Source organism: Dreissena polymorpha, chromosome 9, assembly GCF_020536995.1.
Source record: "Dreissena polymorpha isolate Duluth1 chromosome 9, UMN_Dpol_1.0, whole genome shotgun sequence".
In the NCBI taxonomy this organism is placed as follows: domain Eukaryota; kingdom Metazoa; phylum Mollusca; class Bivalvia; order Myida; family Dreissenidae; genus Dreissena; species Dreissena polymorpha.
In genome coordinates this window covers 12,108,621-12,132,394 of record NC_068363.1, presented here as the reverse complement: position 1 = coordinate 12,132,394, position 23,774 = coordinate 12,108,621, and the positions used below count along the sequence as shown (strand labels likewise).

At 34.9% G+C, this 23,774-nt stretch overlaps 1 protein-coding gene across 17 annotated transcripts in view; it reads right to left on the bottom strand.

Annotated features, from left to right (window-relative positions):
- Nucleotides 1-23,774, bottom strand: part of LOC127846658 (uncharacterized) — a 195,282-nt gene that overhangs the window by 118,375 nt on the left and 53,133 nt on the right. For 2 of the 17 annotated variants that reach the window (XM_052378107.1, XM_052378106.1), the window contains exon 23: nt 21,751-21,919. The exons of 12 other annotated variants lie outside the window; for them this stretch is intronic. In XM_052378107.1, coding sequence (XP_052234067.1) covers nt 21,751-21,919 — 169 coding nt within the window. Of the gene's footprint in view, nt 1-9,350; nt 11,158-19,276; nt 20,265-21,750; nt 21,920-23,774 lie in introns of those variants that run through there. 3 more of the 17 variants (XR_008033600.1, XM_052378108.1, XM_052378099.1) reach the window with 3 other exon arrangements.

Below are 23,774 nucleotides of genomic sequence, written 5' to 3'. Positions count from 1 at the left end.
AACCACCTGGTGGACGGACAAACCGACCTACCAACCGACCGACATGAGCAAAGCAATATACCCCCTCTTCTTCGAAGGGGGCATAATAAGCATGCCAAAAGCTAACCTTTTTCAACAAACTTTTCTGGCTAAATTGGGGAGAATAGTTTACCCATACTGAAATTGCAAAATATAATGTAATTAAATTAGCAGACATTTGCATTAAGTTAGTTCACTTATACTCTTAGTTTAAAATCAGTGTAACGTAGTCATCATTGTCAGGAACTTTGCCGTGATTTGGCACATTTCTTAGTGGGCTTCTGGTGTTTCATTTTTGCTAAATATAGGCAAGCCTGAAACATTTGCTTGCTCTTGAGTATTAACTTGAAAGAATTTGGATTGCTTAGCCAGATTGCTCATTTCATTGAGTTGTTTTCGTCACTAACAAAACAATTCAAAAGCACAGAACAAGTACCTTTTGGTTAAACAGCCTGCAATTCTAAAGCACAGAACAAGTACCTTTTGATTAAACAGCCTGCAATTCAAAAGCACAGAACAAGTACCTTTTGGTTAAACAGCCTGCAATTCAAAAGCACAGAACAAGTACCTTTGGGTTAAACAGCCTGCAATTCAAAAGCACAGAACGAGTACCTTTGGGTCAAACAGCCTGCAATTCAAAAGCACAGAACGAGTACCTTTGGGTCAAACAGCCTGCAATTCAAAAGCACAGAACAAGTACCTTTGGGTTAAACAGCCTGCAATTCAAAAGCACAGAACAAGTACCTTTGGGTCAAAGAGCCTGCAATTCAAAAGCACAGAACAAGTACCTTTGGGTCAAACAGCCTGATGAAGTAGGATCGTTGAGGATTGTCCTTCACTAAGCACACGACACCACAGCAACACTTGTTCCATTTCTGCTTGTTGGTCGTGTCACCGAGGTACAGCTGAACGACAGCTGTTGATTGGCTCTACAATTAAATAACGACATCCAGTTGTGGGTAAAAAATAGTAAATGCATGGGTGTAAAGAATTGTCTCAGATCGCTTATCTAAAGTAGGACAACAATGTTCTGCCTATGAAAAATGTGTGTTAGGAGAAGCATGATAACCAATTGTTTCTGAGAGTCAAAACTTTTTAGTGGAGAGTGTCATCTTGGCTATACCTTTTCTGACCCAACTGCACTACATGTTTTCCTTAAATTTTAGAATTCATTAACAGACTCATTCTCAATGCAGAAATGTAGTATTTTTTCTTCAAGTGGACAAACGTTCAAATAAAATGAGCCAAAATCCTTAATACTTATATGGTACTCTTTCTGTTGTAGGGGATGGCTTGGTAGTCACTAGTCTGTTGATAATTAACTAGTCTATCTAATAATTTGAAAAATCCTATAGTTACTTTAATGTGTTATGGTTTTATGCAAAGTCTTTAAATTTGCCATTGAATATTTGCAAACATTTATGAAAAATTTCAAACACTTTTAAAGCTTTTTACCAGTTTAGAGGGGAAGCAGTGGACATAATTTGACCAGTCCCAAGGGGCGGTAATGGGGGAGGGGTCATATAAAGGAGGTGCAGCGCCCTGCTATTTCGCTCTACATCATTCCTACATACTGATTATCATTCGGATATTTGTACTAAGCAATTACCTTACATAAAGGTTATCATCCCAACATTTGTGCTAAGATATGTCAAATGCCTTTAATACATGGGGTTATAAAGCTTTAAATAGCTGTATTATGACAATGTATAAAGAGTGTTGTTTTTCATACTTTAATTCATCACAAACCTCAAAGTATGACCTTAACTTAAAATGTAACAATTATGTTCTTTCATGAGACACACCTTCTCAGATAGGTTAACATTGGTATTCTACACTGCTTTAATGCATGGTAAAGTTGGATCTCAACAAATGTTGACAATTTAGTGCTGTACATCAGTCATTGACTGCAAAGTTTCATTATGAACTTTAAAGGCAGACACGTGGTTCTTCAGTTTGATATTCTGCCTGTATTATTTCAACAGTAATGTACAATGTAATTTTGAAATCTCTCAATCATAGTCAACATCAGGTGAAGAAAAATTAGTCTTATGCATGTAGCTTGGGCAAGTCCTTTTCCACAATAAGGTTCTGTACACTACGCGACCCGTGATTTTTGCCTAATTCGCGAAGTCATCATTGGACAGTTTGATTTTTTAGTGGAAAATCACAGAAATTTCACGTGGAGTGTCACTCCGCCGTCGCGCGAGAGCAAGATTCGTGATGATTCTCCGCAATTTTGTGGTGATTCGCCATGATTCACCGCGATTCGCCCTGATCGCAATGGATATCGGTGACATCGGTGTTTTGCCAATTCATATAAACTGAATCGTTTTGATAACTGTATGCATACCGCTTTTCTAATGTGAACAATTATCCGATAATCCAACATAATTGCAACATCACTTACGAAACAAGGGCTGTTTGTAAAACATGCATGCCCCCCATATGGGCTGTCAGTTGTAGTGGCAGCCATTGTGTGAATACGTTTTTTGACACTGTGACCTTGACCTTTGACCTAGTGACCTGAAAATCAATAGGGGTCATTTGCGAGTCATGATCAATGTACCTATGAAGTTTCATGATCCTAGACGTAAGCTTTCTTGAGTTATCATCTGGAAACCATTTTACTGTGTCAAGTCACCGTGACCTTTGACCTAGTGACCTGAAAGTCAATAGGGGTCATCTGCGAGTCATGATCGATGAACCTAAGAGGTTTCATGATCCTAGGCGTAAGCGTTCTTGAGTTATCATCCGAAAACCATTTTTCTAAGTTGAGTCACCGTTACCTTGACCTTTGACCTAGTGACCTCAAAATCAATAGGGGTCATCTGCGAGTCATGATCAATGTACTTATGAAGTTTCATGATCCTAGGCATAAGCTTTCTTAAGTTATCATCCAGAAACCATTTTACTATTTCGGGTCACCGTAATCTTGACCTTTGACCTAGTGACCTAAAAATCAATAGGGGTCATCTGCGAGTCATGATCAATGTCCCTATGAAGTTTCATGATCCTAGGCATAAGCGTTCTTGAGTTATCATCCGGAAACAATTTTGCTATTTCGGGTCACCGTGACCTTGACCTTTGGCCTAGTGACCTGAAAATCAATAGGGGTCATCTGCCAGTCATGATCAATGTACCTTTGAAGTTTCATGATTCTAGGTCTAAGCGTTCTTGAGTTATCATCCGGAAACAGTTTTACTATTTTGGGTCAACGTGACCTTGACCTAGTGCCTTCAAAATCAATATGGGTCATCTGCGAGTCATGATCAATGTACCTATGAAGTTTCATGATTCTAGGTCTAAGCGTTCTTGAGTTATCATCCGGAAACCATCTGGTGGACGGACATACAGACGTACAGACATACGGACATACAGACGGACCGACATGAGCAAAACAATATACCCCCTCTTCTTCGAAGGGGGGGCATAAAAATAATCTTAAACATTTATGACAACAAATATTTTTTCTAAACACAACATATGCCTACGCCATTTTTTCAGAAGTGTAAAGAGTACAGTGTATTATGGGACATAGCTTTCATTGAACGAGTGAATTTAAATATAGATTGAATGCAATACGGTCATGAAAAAAATATGTTTTATTGCGTCATACACAGCATCTGAAAAACATGCTTCCTGAGGACTTTCTGTTAACGGGTAAAAATGAAAGTGAATATTTGTACACAGTTACACTGCGATGGCATGTTAATAAATCGTCTGGATTGTTTCATTTATTTTTCTGACACGTACTGCTCTGATAGGGAATACATGTAATAAACACAGACCCGTGAGTTTTTCACACCTATATTGACATTACACAACAGATAAACACCAATTAGCTGTCAAAATGGTTTAACCTCTAAGGATTTACCGGTAAAATCAGTTAAACAGACGGATAAAGCAATAAAGCTGTGATCGTCACCATCTTTGTACCGGATTGCCGAATTTCAGATTTCCAGTTTGCGGAGTCATTTAATGCCAATTCCCAATGGGCCAAATATTTATTATTTTGGTTATTTACAATGTATCCTAGTTTGCGGAATGCATATTTCCGATTCCCATGTTGCCGACTTCTTTTCATCGCGAAAAAAGGTGAATCACGGCGGTTCACGGTGATTCGGGCTGATTGCCTTACAGCGAGATACATCTGGCGACAGTCACCATGGAATCGCCGAGACATCATCCAAATTTTCTTGTCGCTCAGAATCACTGTGATTTGTCACGTTGCATCGATCGCAATGATGCGAGAATCGCTGCAAAAATCACGGGTCTCGTAGTGTATTTTGGACTAAATATTTGTGGGGACGTATACTGTGGACAAGTTTAAAAACCTACATAGATGAAAAATAGTCAAATTACAATCCTAATTTGAAACTTCTCACTTAAGGATTAATAGGCATAGAGTTCCTGATTGGCCTCCAAACCAGCAAGATTTGTATCGATTGATGCCATAAGTTGGTCTCAGTGACTTAGGAACTTATGTTGAAGTTATTCTCCCAATTAAAATTTTAGGTCTGTCCATGTAGCTCTAACTTCCATTATTCAATACATGTACAATTTATGAATTTGAACTATTTAAAAAGCATCCAAAACGCAACCATCTTTAAAGCATTACTTAAACTTAATGTTTCTTGATATCCATGTAGCATAAGTAAGAAAAGAAAAACTATTATCTAAAATGCTTTTAAATGAGACATCTGTTTACATGTAGACAGTTATTCAGCCTCATGGAAGACATTTTCAAAACCAAAATAGGGAAGTATTTCAATCTCAAGCAACATTTGAATCTATTTATAACAGCCATGCATGTGCTGAGCTTTTAAATCTAACAGGAACTAAATGCAAAAAAATAATACTTTGCTAAAACAATATAAGCGAAAAAGTTTCAATGATATTGCCTATATGGTTTATTTAAATATTCTGGTGTTATTTTTATTAAATGATCTTTATAATTTTGTTTTTTATCATTTTTCTAAAAAATAAATGAGCCATGCCCTATGAAGGGGGTTTAATGCATGTGCGCCTTAACTGGATTTTTGCTAAGAAGAGACTTTCTTTAAACGAAAATTATCATAAAAGCAGAAAGTGCTTCACAGGCTAATAAATGAAACCCCTTTTTCACAGAGCACGGCCAAAATATTGATTCAAATGTATCTGTAGTGTGGAAAGATCTAGAGGGAAATAAAAGGGGCTGCACCCTGCTTCTGTGTGGCTCTGCCCTCCTGTCTCTATGGACTTGTCATCTGAATTTGTTTTTAACCCTTTACCACTAAGAAACGTATTTTCACATATTTGTAGTCCCATAGAAAGTTATATTTAATTTAAGACCTTTCTTTATTAATAGAAATTCAATTTTTAAAGGCTTCATTTCCAATACTTAGATACTGATGAGCAGCAAACAGCATAAAACCTGAACAGACTGTGAGTAACTTGCAGGCTATTCTGGTTTATACTGTTTGCTCATAGCCATTTTCACTTTGCCTCTGAGTGAAAAAGGGCTAAGTTAGGTCATTATAGCCAATTATACAAAACTTTGATTGTTTATTTCTCACCATATTGTCTGAATTCTACATAAGCAACACATCCAATTACTGGTTTGAACGCCATGTGTCATTTCTCCGTAAATCCATGCACATTTGTATTAACAGTTTAAAATGAATAACATAGGAATTCTTATGATTGTTTAATTAACTACCAATTTAGTAATTTCACTACTTGATTTTGTCCCAATTGTGTGATTTTTTAAGCCAGAATTTCTATTTTCAAAGGGAGTCGGACTCATTCGAAATGGCAAAAAAACACAACTAGCAAGTTCGCTTAAATTGCTTAATTTACAAGCCTACACATGTGGATCACCCGACCAGTCTACTGCTCATTAGTTTAGTTTAAACCTATTTATTTTAGCTCGATTGCATAGAAAGTAATTCCTACTTATTTGAAATGCTCTCAAGTCTGTTTCCTGGGCCTAGAACCAGTACTTGGTGTCTATATGGGACTATATACTAGTATATCTATATATATATACTGCTCATTGGTATTCGGGAATGTAAAAATAATTAAGATTTACCCTTTGCATGCTGGGAAATTTGTCGTCTGCTAAAATGTTGTCTGCTGAATTTCTAAAATAAGATTTTCTTCCATTTTTTTTAAAGAATTCTATCAGAATAGCAAACAGTTTAGATCCTGATGAGACGCCACATTCTGTGGCGTCTCATCTGGATCCAAACTGTTTGCAAAGGCCTTCAAAATTCGGTTCCAGCACTGAAAGAGTTAAACTCTCGAGGAGTCTCTAAAATCTTTAGCCAAAACCCCGCCACAGGGCTCATGTTTTCGCTTCACACGGTAGTAATTTAAGACCTACCTCAGAAAATGCCCTACATGTGTACATAGATCCAGCAAATTTATAACTATTCATTTTTGTAAAATAAGTTTAGATTTGAAAGGGAGGAAATTAACGGAAAGGAGAAAAAATCACAACCCTTGCTTGCAGTATCAGCCATTTGCAAAAATATTGAAAATTAGGCTTAAAGAAAATCTCATTTGCGAAAATACTAACATTTGGTAAATTGGTTGTAATAAACATCAGCTACATTTGAACATGTATCTTACCCGAACTGATTTCTATTTGTTTCATTACCAGTGCACATGCTAGCTCTGCCAATCAATATTTAGATCACTCATATCTGAGATAACATTGTTTTATGACAGTTCGGGTGAGTGGAGCCATTGGTAATAAGGAAGGACAAAATCAATATATATTAATTTTCATAAATAAACCGATGCCTTTAATCCACAGTCACTGTTTTACTTTATTTACAGATAATATTGTCATCTCCCTACCAAATATGGCCAGTTGCAAAAGTCGTACATGTATGTTGAATAAACAACCATGAAAAGAAACTTGACAATAAATAAAAAAAAAATATTAAGGCTGATTATTTCACAGCTTTCTGTTGATTAATAAGTCTATTTATATTTTATGTTTAAACCATAAGCTTATGATATGATGAGACATTTTGATATGATGGGACATTTTATCTCGGCAAAATTTTGGAATGACATTGTATTTTGTTAAGAGAACCTACTTACCTGTAAATAGGCAATTTACCGGGTATTTTTGCTTATTATTTTGAGAGAAAAAACTTGTAAACTATCGGCACCGGAACTAAGAAGTTATGCAGTAGACATATGGCGTGTTTCGGATTACATCGATACGTCATTCCCACCGATACGCAGTACTCAAAGTATACTGTGTTTGTTACCATTAGGTTGATTTAACTGGATCTTATAGACATTTAGTGATTAATGGTCATTTCTAACAGCCTTGCTGTTGGGTTTGCTTTTTAGCTATGCAGTTAAAGTGTCTGACTATAGTACCACTTTGGAGATCATGGAATCAATCCCACGCTTGAGCTCCATATTTTATAAATCAGGCCTTTTCAAATCCATTTTGGGAAAACGCCACACTGGAATTTTGGGAACTTCGCTTCAGGAAAAAACCCATTTTGGGTAAAAAAAATATTCGCAAAACTGGCTGAATTGGGAAAAGTAATCGCATGTAAATAGTGTTTATCTATTATTTCACAGAAGCCGTTAACTGGTAAATAAGGACTATTTTGATAACATATTATTACAATTTTACAAAATATAAGGAACATGTGTGATAAGTGCAGTTTTTTTTATCTGATTTTGGGGAAAGGGCCTGGCCTTTTTTGAGGGGAAAAAAATCACACTAAACGCCGGATTTTGGGGAAAATAAGGAAAGTCTTAAATAATCAATTTAACATATTTTACTGTATTTAAAACAAATTCAAGGCAACAGATAATTTAATAATGCAATATTTTTCTATTTTCTACACTGAATCATGATAACTTATACATTAAAAGGTTAAAAAAAAAAAGATTATATTATTTTTTTTTGGGAATTTGGATTTTTTTTTCAATTGGGAAAAAAACAACCAGATTTGCATTGGGAATGGGGCCGATATTCGGACCCGTGGCATAGGATGGAAAAAGCCTGTAAATAATGGCGACAAGGCAAACACAAACTAAGAACATGAAGAGCTTTGTGTAATTATTTCAGGGAGCCACTTGTGTAGTGGTCGACACTTATAGCAAAAGTGTCTGGGCCGTGAAACATTAAGAGGGGGAGGAGTGTAGTGATTAATGGTCTCTTCCAACGGTCTGGCTTTTCGGCTAGCTATTTAGCGACGTGGTTAGAGTGTCTGACAGACTACCGCTCTGGAAATCGTGCAGTCAATCCACTGCTTGAGCTCCGTATTTTCACAATACACATACATGACACATTTTTTTTACATGAAAAATAAGTCAACTTTGAGCTGTACGTATATACTCATAAAAGCTCAAAGCATTCAAGAACAACTAAGAGATTCATGGGACACATTTTTTTACATCGCTTTTGGCAAGTTTTGCCTTAAACAAGAAGAACTTTTAACGGATAACTGGTGATCAACTCTTACCGTACAGCCCTTTCCGAGAGCCGCGAAAATAGCTTCATTTTCGTTGTCGGACAATAACTGTGATCTTTCATTTTCTTTCTGTTGTCTAGTAGACATTGTGTTAGCCTTCTTTTTATTACTTTATGGGTGAAAATTCACATATATTTAGCAATATTTACAGTCTCTTCCTGGTTGTTGTGATATCCGGCGAATTTTGCAAGTTTACAATATTGGAAAATATAGGCCCATTTATAAATTTAAGAATTTTATTTAAACATGCAAACAGATAAAATTGAAAGAATCTGAATAACAAATGAAAAATGACATCGTTCATGTAAGCATCTTTTAATTCATGACAAGATTTGTTTAAAATCTTCACACTATCATATGCGCATTAATATATTGTCATTTCGTCAACAGCTGATCGGAAATAGATCCTCAGCAGTTCTGCACGACTTCACCATTGTGGTAATGTTGGTTATACTGTTGTAATCAATTCTGTTTGTTTGATATACTGACAGAGCATAATTGTTCATATGTTGGAACATAGTATATATTTTTTTTTTTAATTTTATTATTACTTAATTATTATATTTTTAGGTTAAGGAGGACATGAACATGTTTTGTGCCATAAAATAATTTCATGTTACAGTATGAAAAGCATGTTTGACAATGGTTTACACATGTTGCTGACTGGAATTTTGTTCATGGAGCTATTTATTTTCATATCAATTGTTTGAAAAATGTAAAAATAAAACCATGCTTGCTGATTTAACAATTAAGTTAACCTTTGACCATATAAGCAATATTATAGTAGCAGATGCAATATGAGTTCTGACATAAAAGTGAAGAATCACAAAATATTCATTGTATATGACTCAGAAATTTTTTACCATCTGCCTTACTAGTACACAAGTAAAAACCATATGATGCCAAGTGTCTCTGTTGCAATATATGAAACTAATTGAAAACCGTATCCAGTTTTGAATTTACTTATGTTCATGGCAGCACTAAGTATTTACATACCAGACTTTTTCTAGAAATCGAAATGGATAAAATATTTAATGTTCCAAAATCATTAACATACTGAAGCTTACAGCAAACAGAGAAAGTCGCTACAGCATCCAAGCCTGCTGGTCAGAATAAAATGGAGATGGAAATTGAAATATTTTTCTTTGACTGCTTTGCGAGAACAAGTGTCAACATGGTTTAAACATATATGTTTCGAGTACCAAACACAAACTAAAATAGGGTGTTAAAATCTTGTGATGAAAGCAACAAAAACATTTAAATTTCACACACAAATTAAAACAACAAATGTACGAATAACTTATGTTTATCGAAAACCTATTTAATAATAGGGACATAATGTGTAATACAATTTCTGATTACAAAACAAACAACACTAATAAAATTAATTATAACATGGTATAAAATCAAAACAATATTTTCAATAACAGAACAATGAATGCATATCATAAAAGCAAAGACTAAATAATAAAATAAATAAACACTTAGCAATATTTGTACAGACAGCCTTAATAATTAATATTCAAATAGTATGTACTTTAAACATACATATTGTTACTAACACATTTAAAGCACTTCATCTTTGATCACATTTAAGCACACCACCATTTTCAAGTACATGTATTAATATTGAGATCTGATTCACATATTGATATTCAAAGCACATTGACATTGTATGTTACATTACAATTAAAGCACATTAAATCATACCATAATCTTTATGTTGTATTGGATGAAAAAGAAAGAGTGCTGAAAAAAGGACTGCTATACATGTCACTATTCCTTACAATACTTTACCGGTCACTATTCCTTACTATACTTTACTTAACTATCATGGCATGGCATTACCATGACATATGGCATAAGACCCACTTTCCCATAATGCAGGAAAGTGTACCAAAATCACTTTACTCGATTAAATCATGTACCAGGTATATAGAATAGTAGAAGAGTGGCACGTAAAATATTCTCTTGCATGCCTAACTTAAGGCCATTGATTTGTTATGTTATATTTATGCTGATTAACATATATAAAGTATCCAATGATCTCACAAATAAAAACACATACCCTTAATGAAAAGAGGATTGACAGTTAAACAGCCTGAATAAATAGAAGCAATTGTAGATATATCATATGTGAAAAACACTTCTAGTCATTAAATATCCACATTATGTCTTTTGGTTTAAATATTTAAACAAACAAGGGCCTTCTCTCACACTATCAAATAAGCCAAAACGCTTATAAATGTGTTGCTACTTTAATTTGTTCTTAAAAACCCATCAAATAGCCAAGAAGGAAAATAATACTGACAAACTGAGATAAATTTGCCTATATATTGTTTAGCCTGTAAATAAGGGGACATATTAAATGAGGATCATGTTCTGTCATGAACATTACATTGTTAAACAAGTCTTTCACCTCTCTGTCGTGGCATGCATGTGTTTCATAACGATCAAGCTCATCTTTCAAATACCGGTTACACACCACCTTGTTATATGTGCACTTGTTACACACCACCACATTTGCTGTTCCCTGGTTTCAGCACACTATGTTATCCTTGCACTGATTAACAGTACCACATTTGCTGTTCACTGGTAACACAACACCATGTTATCTGTGCAACTTCCACTTGTCCTTGATGAACTGAAAATAAATATACATACACTCAAACTATGAAAACGAGTTCGTCTGCAGAGATTTGTCAACATATTTAACGGTTTATCCACTTCCTCAGCAAGCTTAGCTGATCTAAACCCTAATAATCAGACATGGATAAAAACTGATCTTAAAAAGTATTTTATTACAAATCCCTTCACACGATATGTGACTGGTCTTTAGAAAGTCAATAGAATGGTTTAAAAGATTAAAATGAGCAAAGCTCTGGGTCAACTGGGATTAAAGCATAAAGGGTCGTCCCACATTAGACAAAACTTTCCACCTAAACTGAATTTTGCTTTCAAGATGCTTTCATTAAATGAAAAATACCACTAAAACGGAGAGTGATGACCCTGATTAGCCTGTGAAGGCTGCACAGGCTTATGTGGGATGAAACTTTAGGCATACGCATCTAGTCCATTTTCCCCACAGCGAGGCTCAATGATAGACAGCTTAGTGATCTACAATCTCACATAACCAGGTCAGCCTTTGAAAACAGGTATCTATATTTTATAATCTTGGAATCAGAACTGCTAGAAAGTACAATTGTTCATCTTGCAAAACACATATTCGTCTTTTGGAGCAGACAAAAGTACAGACACTCAATGGCATTTGAAATATTGACAAGGGAACCAGAAGGCCAATGCAGTGGAAGGTAATACAAAGCATGAAGTTAATTTTCTATAAAATGTTTTATTTGGGCACGTAATTAATGTAGAAACTTAATGGCAATCAAAACTTGCTATCGGGTACTTGTTGAATTCATATTTAAGTTTGAATGACTAGTTTTAAAGTGGATCAACCAAGTTTTGTAACAGCTACAACATAAGTTAATACATACCAAAACTATGAACCAGAACTTAAACAAAACGGCCTTGAATGCATAGTGTTCTAAGAAAACATTGCTTAATACAACTGCATGATGTCTTACCATAGAGCAACGTGTGCAATCTGTGCAGGCTTACCTCGGATGAAACAGTCTTCATTTATGGTATGTTCTGTTTTAAGGAAATATGGTCTTACTTTCTATAATCTAAAGTAGGGATGGATTGTGAAGCAGTGCATATGCATGACATATCATCCCATATCAGCCTGAGAAGTGAGCCCACTGTGAAGTTAAGTTTTGTGGTCTAAAGCCTCTGACCAGACTGCGCTGCATATGATATAAGACTCATTTTCCCAAAACACGACTGATATGAAGAGCTTGTTCTACATTACAACGAGCTCATTAAAGCCATGAGCTTTGAATTAGAAACAAAATTATTCACAAAAAGTTAATACAACACTGCAAGTTGCTGAATCATACATGTATGAGATTTGTGCTCTTAGCTTAATTTGACCCATTCACAGAGTAACAAAAAAAGAATTAAAAACACCAATATGATATATTTAGGTGAAATTTTGTTACAAGACTATTTATTGAGTGCATCATGTTTGATGTTTATTTGTTACATCATTTTGTTTGATAATTGTGTTATTTATATTGTACTCTCTCATTATGGAATAAAAATTTTGTAAACTCTGGTCTTCTTCGTTTTTAAATGTAGTATGTGGCTGTTAATGCTGTGAGGTATCTTTATTGTTTCCGTTCCATTTTGTTGGAGAGGACTGACTTTTGACCTCTTTTCCTCTGTCTGACTGTTGTCAGTCCATATGCAAAGACTAAAATACCTCTCCAAAAACATAACATGAGTGCCAAACTGTCACAAGATACGCCCGTTTGAAGGTTTTGGACATCATCTAGACACAACTTCTGACCAAATGTGGTGATGATCAGAGGAAAACTACTTCAATTAGAGAGCAGACACCATGCTAAATGCTTGAAATGCACAAAGTGACCTCATGACCTAGTTTTTGACCCTACATGACCCACAATTAACATTGACCTAAATATAATGTACATACCACTTCTGACCAAATTTGGTGAAGATCGGATAAAAAAACTTCAATAAGAGAGCAGACATAATGCTAAATGCTTGAAATGCACTAAGTGACCTTGTGGCCTAGTTTTTGACCCTGCATGACCCATATTTGAACTTGAACTAGATATCATTTAAACACAACTTCTAACCAAATTTGGTGAAGATCGGATGAAAACTACTTCAATTAGAGAGCGGACACAATGCTAAATCCTTGAAATGCACTTAGTTACCCCGAGACCTAGTTTTTGACCCGGCATGACCCATATTCGAACTTGACCTAGACATTGTCTAGATACAACCTCTGACCAAATTTGGTGAAGATCGGATGAAAACTTCTTCAATTAGAGAGTGGAAATCATGCTTAATCCTTGAAATGCACTAGGTGACCCCGTGACCTAGTTTTTGATCCGGCATGACCCATATTCAAACTTGACCTAGATATTGTCTAGATACAACTTCTGACCAAGTTTGGTGAAGATCAGATGAATACTATTTGAAATAGAGAGTGGAAACTGCTGTGGACGCCGCCCGCCAAGGGTGAAACTATAATACGTCCCGTTTTGAAATATGAAACTGTGTATTAAGATAAAGAGTGATAACAGAATTATGCACAACATTTTATTTCACCACAGGTCAAAATCCAGATGACAGTTACACAATACGAACACTTATAACTGCAGTTACTAAGAAATTATACAAGATCTTATCATGAAACCTGGTATATACATTAAAGGCAAATGATAATCCAAATTTCAATCTTTATTGTCAGACATAATCTAGCAAAAAAAACAGGCTTAATGCATGTGCAGAAGATGTCCAAGATAAGCCTGTGCTATTTGCACAGTCAATTGGGGACGACACTTTCTTTCTAGCTTGGATTTTTGTTAAGAAGAGACTTCCTTTGAACAAAAAAAATCATAAAAGCGCTGTGTCATCCCTGATTAGCCTGTGGAGACTGCACAGCCTAATCTGGCCCCACACATTTTTCCTAGAACGCGTCTCACAATAAAGATTTTTTTTCTTGGACCGTTTTGTCGAAAAACATGTGTAATCATGCTTCCAAAATATGCGACAACTCTCAGAGTAGAGCTGTAACGATTCACCCATCATTCGATTCGATTTCGATACCAAACGGTTCGATTCGATTATTTTCGATTCAATTCAAAATAAACTATTTGCTGCTTATTTTGCAAACTTGTTCATGTTTGGTCTGTCCAGGACATGCATTAATATGTTTGGTATTTGTTATTAACTTATTATGTTGAACATTTAAAGTGTTTAATTTTTTTAATAAAATTTAAAAACGCAACATTGTTTTATAAGTAACAAATTTATTGAACAAAACTTCCTGTTGAGTTATTCTTAAAAACAACAACATAAAATGCACAATGTATCACACGTGTTTAACAGAATAAAAAAATGTAAGTATATAAACAACTTCCAGTTGACTTCTTAACAGAATGCACACAGTTTAGTAAACAAACCATATGTATTGAGGAAAAAAAATGATATCAAAACATCACATGGGTATAATTTAGTAACAGCAATGTTCCCATACTTTTTATTTTTATTTTAACGGTGCGTCTTTCAGCGTGGCTGAAGAAGCCATTTTACTGGCTGATGTAATGCTCAGCATGTTATTCATTCATTCATTGCATGCCATATTGGCTATTGACCAATCACAATTAACATTGACCTAAATATAATGTACATACCACTTCTGACCAAATTTGGTGAAGATCGGATAAAAAAACTTCAATAAGAGAGCAGACATAATGCTAAATGCTTGAAATGCACTAAGTGACCTTGTGGCCTAGTTTTTGACCCTGCATGACCCATATTTGAACTTGAACTAGATATCATTTAAACACAACTTCTAACCGAATTTGGTGAAGATCAGATGAAAACTACTTCAATTAGAGAGCGGACACAATGCTAAATCCTTGAAATGCACTTAGTTACCCCGAGACCTAGTTTTTGACCCGGCATGACCCATATTCGAACTTGACCTAGACATTGTCTAGATACAACCTCTGACCAAATTTGGTGAAGATCGGATGAAAACTCCTTCAATTAGAGAGTGGAAATCATGCTTAATCCTTGAAATGCACTAGGTGACCCCGTGACCTAGTTTTTGATCCGGCATGACCCATATTCAAACTTGACCTAGATATTGTCTAGATACAACTTCTGACCAAGTTTGGTGAAGATCAGATGAATACTATTTGAAATAGAGAGTGGAAACTGCTGTGGACGCCGCCCGCCAAGGGTGAAACTATAATACGTCCCGTTTTGAAATATGAAACTGTGTATTAAGATAAAGAGTGATAACAGAATTATGCACAACATTTTATTTCACCACAGGTCAAAATCCAGATGACAGTTACACAATACGATAACTTATAACTGCAGTTACTAAGAAATTATACAAGATCTTATCATGAAACCTGGTATATACATTAAAGGCAAATGATAATCCAAATTTCAATCTTTATTGTCAGACATAATCTAGCAAAAAAAACAGGCTTAATGCATGTGCAGAAGATGTCCAAGATAAGCCTGTGCTATTTGCACAGTCAATTGGGGACGACACTTTCTTTCTAGCTTGGATTTTTGTTAAGAAGAGACTTCCTTTGAACAAAAAAAAATCATAAAAGCGCTGTGTCATCCCTGATTAGCCTGTGGAGACTGCACAGCCTAATCTGGCCCCACACATTTTTCCTAGAACGCGTCTCACAATAAAGATTTTTTTTCTTGGACCGTTTTGTCGAAAAACATGTGTAATCATGCTTCCAAAATATGCGACAACTCTCAGAGTAGAGCTGTAACGATTCACCCATCATTCGATTCGATTCGATTTCGATACCAAACGGTTCAATTCGATTATTTTCGATTCGATTCAAAATAAACTATTTGCTGCTTATTTTGCAAACTTGTTCATGTTTGGTCTGTCCAGGACATGCATTAATATGTTTGGTATTTGTTATTAACTTATTATGTTGAACATTTAAAGTGTTTAATTTTTTTAATAAAATTTAAAAACGCAACATTGTTTTATAAGTAACAAATTTATTGAACAAAACTTCCTGTTGAGTTATTCTTAAAAACAACAACATAAAATGCACAATGTATCACACGTGTTTAACAGAATAAAAAAATGTAAGTATATAAACAACTTCCAGTTGACTTCATAACAGAATGCACACAGTTTAGTAAACAAACCATATATATTGAGGAAAAAAAATGATATCAAAACATCACATGGGTATAATTTAGTAACAGCAATGTTCCCATACTTTTTATTTTTATTTTAACGGTGCGTCTTTCAGCGTGGCTGAAGAAGCCATTTTACTGGCTGATGTAATGCTCAGCATGTTATTCATTCATTCATTGCATGCCATATTGGCTATTGACCAATCACAAGACGTATTACGAATGACAAGAAAGTTTAGACGACAGATTTGAAAAGTAAAGTTTAAAATGCGGATCGATCGGGATTGCAGTGAATCGAATCGAAATTGGCCGTATTGGTATCGAAATCGAATCGGCGGCGTTGAACCGGTTTTTCGATGCATCGAGCCGAATCGTTACAGCTCTATCTCAGAGTGTTGTACATATGTGTTGAAAACAATACTGATTTTAAAATCTAACAATGAAACACAACAACAAATAAGTCGTTAAATAATGTTGGTATTTAATTAAGTTAATTTTTTTTAACACAATATGGAATAAAATTCCTGATTACATAACAAACAACACTTATAAAATGCATTAACACACGGTTTAAAATCAAAACAATGTTTTCAATAATAGAACAAAAAAAGCAGCCATTTCAAATAACAAAAATAATAAAAATATGAAACTTATAATATTTGACATATATTAACATACAAGATAATATAGATTCTTAAAAGGCTCTACCAGTTCATGAGCCAGCTCAGTTAAATATGTTTGAGCACAGGGCTTTATGTATGTTTGTAAACTATTGTCTCAGAATAGCTTGTGAAGTCTGCACAGGCTTATTAGAGACAACACTTTACGCTTTCATGCAAATGTTAAGCACAGCACCAATTTTTTGTACATGATTTACATTTAAAGCACATTTATAGCACATGGACATTGTATGTTTCATTACAATTAAAGCACATTAAATCATGTATAAAGAAGATTATGGTATAGAAAAGAGTATCACCGTCCACTTAACAGCACACTTTGTTTTATATCCATTAGAACATAAAGATGATTACATTCATTGGTATTTTTATAGTCATTCCCAAACATAATAATAATTACATTCATGGGTATTTTCATAGTCATTCCCAAACATAATAATAATTACATTCATGGGTATTTGCATAGTCATTCCCAAACATAATAATGATTACATTCATGGGTATTTTCATAGTCATTCCCGAACATAATAAAGATTACATTCATGGGTATTTTCATAGTCATTCCCGAACATAATAAAGATTACATTCATGGGTATTTTCATAGTCATTCCCAAACATAATAATAATTACATTCATGGGTATTTTCATAGTCATTCCCAAACATAATAATAATTACATTCATGGGTATTTTCATAGTCATTCCCAAACATAATAAAGATTACATTCATGGGTATTTTCATAGTCATTCCCAAACATAATAATAATTACATTCATGGGTATTTTCATAGTCATTCCCAAACATAATAATGATTACATTCATGGGTATTTTCATAGTCATTCCCGAACATAATAAAGATTACATTCATGGGTATTTTCATAGTCATTCCCGAACATAATAAAGATTACATTCATGGGTATTTTCATAGTCATTCCCGAACATAATAAAGATTACATTCATGGGTATTTTCATAGTCATTCCCAAACATAATAATGATTACATTCATGGGTATTTTCATAGTCATTCCCAAACATAATAATGATTACATTCATGGGTAATTTCATAGTCATTCCCGAACATAAAGATGATTACATTCATGGGTAATTTCATAGTAATTTACATTAAATCAAATATGCATCCCCAATACTTAGAATGACATCAACCATTAAACAAAGTAATGTTACAATGATATGCTCACAAGTGTTGAGTTCCGTATCTTTGGTAATATAACTATGTTGATTCATGTTGATTCACAAATATTTAATATGAGCCCCACTCTGTGAAAAGGGGGTTTAATGCCCATGTGCGTAAAATGTCGTACCAGATTAGCCTGTGCAGTGGCTACAGCACAGGCTAATCTGGTACAACACTTTCCGCCTTACCTGGGTTATTGCTACAAAGAGACTTTCTTTAAACAGAAAATATCATAAAAGCTGAAAGTGTCCTCTCTGATCTGGGATGACACTTTACGCACATGAATTAAACCCCTTTTTCACAGAGCGCAGCCCATATGTAAATGATCTCACAAAATGCAATTTCATGCATTATAAGATCACATTCACTTTTTGAACAGGAGGATTAAGTATATTATGCAAAGTTGCACAGCCTGCATAAACAGAAGCATGTTCAGATGCAAAAAAAATCATCAAAAACACTTTTAATCAGTTAATGTTCACAATATATTTCCTTTGGTTTAAACGATAATGAAACACACGCTTAGTCTCCCTTTAACAAATTTGACAAAAGGCTAAAAAATCTGTTGTTACCATTTGTTCTTAAAGGGGCCTTTTCACAGAATTTGGCATTTTTTAACTTATTCATTAAATGCTTTATATCGATAAATGTAAACATTGGATCGTAAAAGCTCCAGTAAAAAATCAAGAATAAAATTAAAAAAAGGAAAAGAACATTGCTCGGACCAGGTTTCGAACCAGTGACCCCTTGAGTCCTGCCAGAGTCCTGAAGTAAAAACGCTTTAGCCTACTGAGCTATTCCGCCAAGTACACATACTTGACGTATTTTATACCTTATATAAGCAATCTTCGTGGTTTCACAAAATTTAACGACAAAAACAGAACTCTCCAAATTATTCAATCGTTTCGCGTTGCAACGCTTTATAATTTTTAGGTTTTAAAATCGTCAAAAGATGCATATAATGGCTATATTAGACCATGATAAATGTTCAGTATTACTGTTTCCACACAAATATCATAACTAAAACGAAAATTTGCGAATCTGAAACAACTTTTTTCTATTTTGTCAATTTACCAAAGCGTGAAAAGATCCCTTTAAACCCTAATCAAATATCCGGAATGAAAAGAATATAATGTTCAGTCATGAACATAATGTTGTACAACAACTCTTTAACCATATCATTCTGCAATGCATGTTCTTCATAACAATCAACAACAAGGGACAAAATTGTCACAAAACCAGGTTTTCATTGTGAAAAAAAAATCTGATAAAGGGAGAAAACTCAAACTGAACCTTTGAAATGACCAAAAAAAATTAACCCCCTTTGTAAGTTTTTTTTTTTTTTTAAATCTATTTTTAGTCGTGGCGACCTTGACATTGGAGATATTGACGTGATTCTTTCGTGGGACACACCGTCCCATGATGGTGAACAAATGTGCCAAATGATTTTAAAATCTCACAATGAATGACATAGTTATGGCCAGGACAAGCTCATTTATGGCCATTTTTGACCTTTGAACTCAAAGTGTGACCTTGACCTTGGAGATATCGACGTAATTATTTCGCGCGACACACCGTCCAATGATGGTGAACAAATGTGCCAAATGATTTTAAAATCTGACGATGAACGACATAGTTATGGCTCGGACAAGCTCATTTATGGCCATTTTTGACCTTTGAACTCAAAGTGTGACCTTGACCTTGGAGATATCGACGTAATTATTTCGCGCGACACACCGTCCAATGATGGTGAACAAATGTGCCAAATGATTTTAAAATCTGACAATGAACGACATAGTTATGGCCCGGACAAGCTTATTCCGCCAGCCCGCCAGCCAGCCAGCCCGCCCGCATTCGCCAATCTAATAACCAGTTTTTTCCTTCGGAAAACCTGGTTAAAAACCTGGTTAAAAACACTGGTTACACGTCACCTGTTTATATATGCACTGGTTTCATGCCACCACATTAACTGTGCACTGTTTACACCACACCATGTAATCTGAGCATGGGTTACACATAACCACATTTACCGTTTATTGGTTACACCACACCACGTTATCTGTGCAACTTCAATTTATCCTTGATGAACTGAAAATAATAGAAAACCATTCAAACATTGAACATGAGTATGTCTGCAGTGATTTTTCAGCATATTTAACAGTACATGTGTACTTCAGTTCTATAATGGCAGTCAACTTACCTCTCCAAAATTCGTCTGTAATCTTACCTGATCAAGCCTCTCCTTTTATCAGTCGTGGAGTAAATACAGATGTTAAATAGTATTTCAACATTTCATGCCCATGCATTAAACCTAGTTTAACCAGGACGAGGCTTAATAAGTTACAGACAACCCCAGATTGCCAGACTAAAGTTCAACAAACTGGATAACCAGGCCAACCTTTGAAAACAGGAACTCATATTTGGTAATATTGGAATTCTAAATTATGTTGAAATCAAAAGCAAAATAGCTAGAAAGTACATTCTTTCATTTTGCAAAATATGTATGTGGCGTTTGAAGAAGAAACAACTACAGACACTCGCTGGAATTTGAAATATTGTCAAAGAAACTGATTGGTAAACGCATTTGAAGGTAATCAAAACCATTAAAGATAATTTGTTTTATAAATTGCAAGATTTGGTCTTGTCATACATATAGAAACATCATTCCAACCAAATCTTGCTATTTGATGAATTGATAATTTAATCGGAATGACTTGCTTTTAAGTGTTCCACAAAGTGTTCGTATAGCTTGAACACAAGTTAATACACTATTGTTTATATATACACAAACTATGTACCAAAGTCCAAACGTACAGGCATTGATTGCATCATGTTGTGAGAAAATCTTGCTTAATACAGCAGCATGAACTGTCACCAGAAAGCAATGAGTGCTGTGTTCCAGATTATCTATGATGACATTCTATGCTTTTATGGTATTTTTTGTTTTAATGAAATAAGATCTACTCTCTGACCAGGATGGATTGTGATCCAATGTCATGAATCAGCCTGTAAAGTGTGTTTGATATCAAGTTAAGTTTCGTGATCTCATAAGCAGACAGTGAAGCTCCTGACAAGACTGCCCCATTTTGCCATATATGGCATCAACCTCCGTGGTAAATCATTTTACCATTGTTATTTTTACTTTTTTTTAATTTAGGTTATTTTTAGTATGAACTGAAACGTATACACTATTTTCAAAATATAAAAGAAAACGAAATGACTTTTCATACTTTCATACTTAAACACAAAAATAAAATCCTACCAAATCTGGAAGGATTGTCTTGTAATGGCAGAGGTTGTATGTGAGAGCAAGGAACAACAACTCTGCATGGAGATTAATATGTCATAAGTGCATTTTCGCATGACACTACTCATAAATATTGCTCACCATAGACACTGACCTTCATGAATCAAAATACTTTAATAATGAATATTTTAGTTTTTGTACTGAAATCTAACAATACAAATAAAATAATATCTAACTAAAATAGCGCAAAACAAAGATTGAACTGGTGAAACATGTGCATTATGACATTTGCTTTTAAGATCACTGAATAGCAAAGAGCAGACAAACCTTCTCAATTCGTTTTCTATATGCAGCCTCGGTCTCGTTCTTGTTGAGGGGCGGCATCTGTTTCTCGTCTCTCTCGATCAGGATCTTGAGAGCATCCATGTCCATGATCTCAATGGGATCGATCTTGTTCTTGTTGATTAGACTCACCAGGTACTCCTTATAGTGGTTACTGAAAATGGCAAGGTATACCACAGGGTTACTTTTGCAATTAACCATTTAGGATTATAAAAATTGCAAATTTACATTTTTACATCATAAGCTAGATGCCTGTGGAACACATATCACATCAGTTGTCAATTTCATATTGTAATTATTTAACAAACTGCATCATTAACATGTTTGACCTTTAGACTTTAGTGTGACCTTGAAAGACACATCTTCTCAACATGGTTAATATTTGTGGAAAACCTTGATTAAATAACAATTGACCTTAAACTAGTTTTACTTTGACTTTGAGGTTCCTACTTCCAAAACAGATGCAACATTGACACATCCTCTTCTCATGGTGGACTTATGTCTCATGGTGGACTTATGTGGTCATTAATTAAACAAGAGGGCCTGAAAGGCCCAAAGTCGCTTCCCTGAGACACAAAGGAACTGACCTGTTCTATGCAGCCCAAGATATCATAAGAACAAATGTTCTGACCAAGTTTCATGAATATTGAACTGTAAATGTGACTTTTGGAGTGTAAACAATGTATCACTATAGCCATATAAGGAAAAAAGCCCCGCCCTGTTGCGGCCATGCTTTTCAACAGACTGGAACCATTTTCAAACTAATCCAAGATATTATTACAAAAAAAAATGTTCTGACCAAGTTCAATAAAGACTGGACAACAATTGTGACCATATAATGAAAAATGCCTCACTCTCTAGTGGTCATTTTTTTCAACTAACCTGAACCATTGTCTAACTAATCCAAGATATCATTAGAGCAAATGTTCTGTTTAAGTTTCATAAAGATTGGACAATAAATGTGATTTATAGAGTGTTAACAAGGTTTTACTATAGCCATATAAGGCAAAAAATGCCCCACCCCCTGGCAGCCATGTATTTCTACCAAACAGAACTCATCCAAGATTAATTGAGACAAATATTCTGACCAAGTTTCATGAAAATGGGACAATAAATGTGGCCTCTAATTATTTACAGGGTTTTACTAAAGGCTGCCATGTTTTTCAATCAACCACAGCCATTTTCGAACTTGCCCAGATATCATTGGACAAATCTTCTGTCCAATGTTTATGAAGATTGGACAACAAATGTGGTCTCTAAAGTGTTAACAAGGTTTTACTTTAGCCATTTAAGGAAAAAGGCCCCGCCCCTTTGGGGTCATGTTTTTTTACCAACAGGAACCATTTTCGAACTCATCCCAGATATTATTGGGACAAAAATCTTCTGACCAAGTTTCATGAAGATTGGACAATAAATGTGGCCTCTAGAGTGTTAACACGGCTTATGATGATGCCGCACAAAGGACGATTAACAAAAGGCGATCACAAAAGCTCACCATGACATTGTACTCAGGCAAGCTAAAAATGGCTGATTGAATATTGAAGTTATTGCATAGCCTTATTTGACCCTTGACCTCTAAATGTGACTTTGACCAAGAAGGTCGGAAACGGGTGTTACTCCGGATATAACATATCCTCATAGGGGTCATTTAAGGATTTATTTTTTTTAATGCATGATGAATGACAAAGTTACATTCTGGTCAAGCTAACAGCAACCTCTTTGACTTTGACCTCTAAGTGTAACCTTGACCTTTGAAAGCTGGCAAATGGTAAACACACAACAAGATTAATACCACTTTCTACAACGCTTTGGATCCAAATCTAACATCACTTGATCTTATTTTTATCTTCGACATTGACCTAATTCTTATTCATATTTGCCAGTGAATAGATACTGTTGCACAGGCTTCCACATGAATCTTTTAAGAAAGGTCTTTAATTTAAATAGGTTTTAAAAGGGACAACAAACGTGTCAACATTTTTAGCTGGAACATAGGTTGCCAGTCTGAC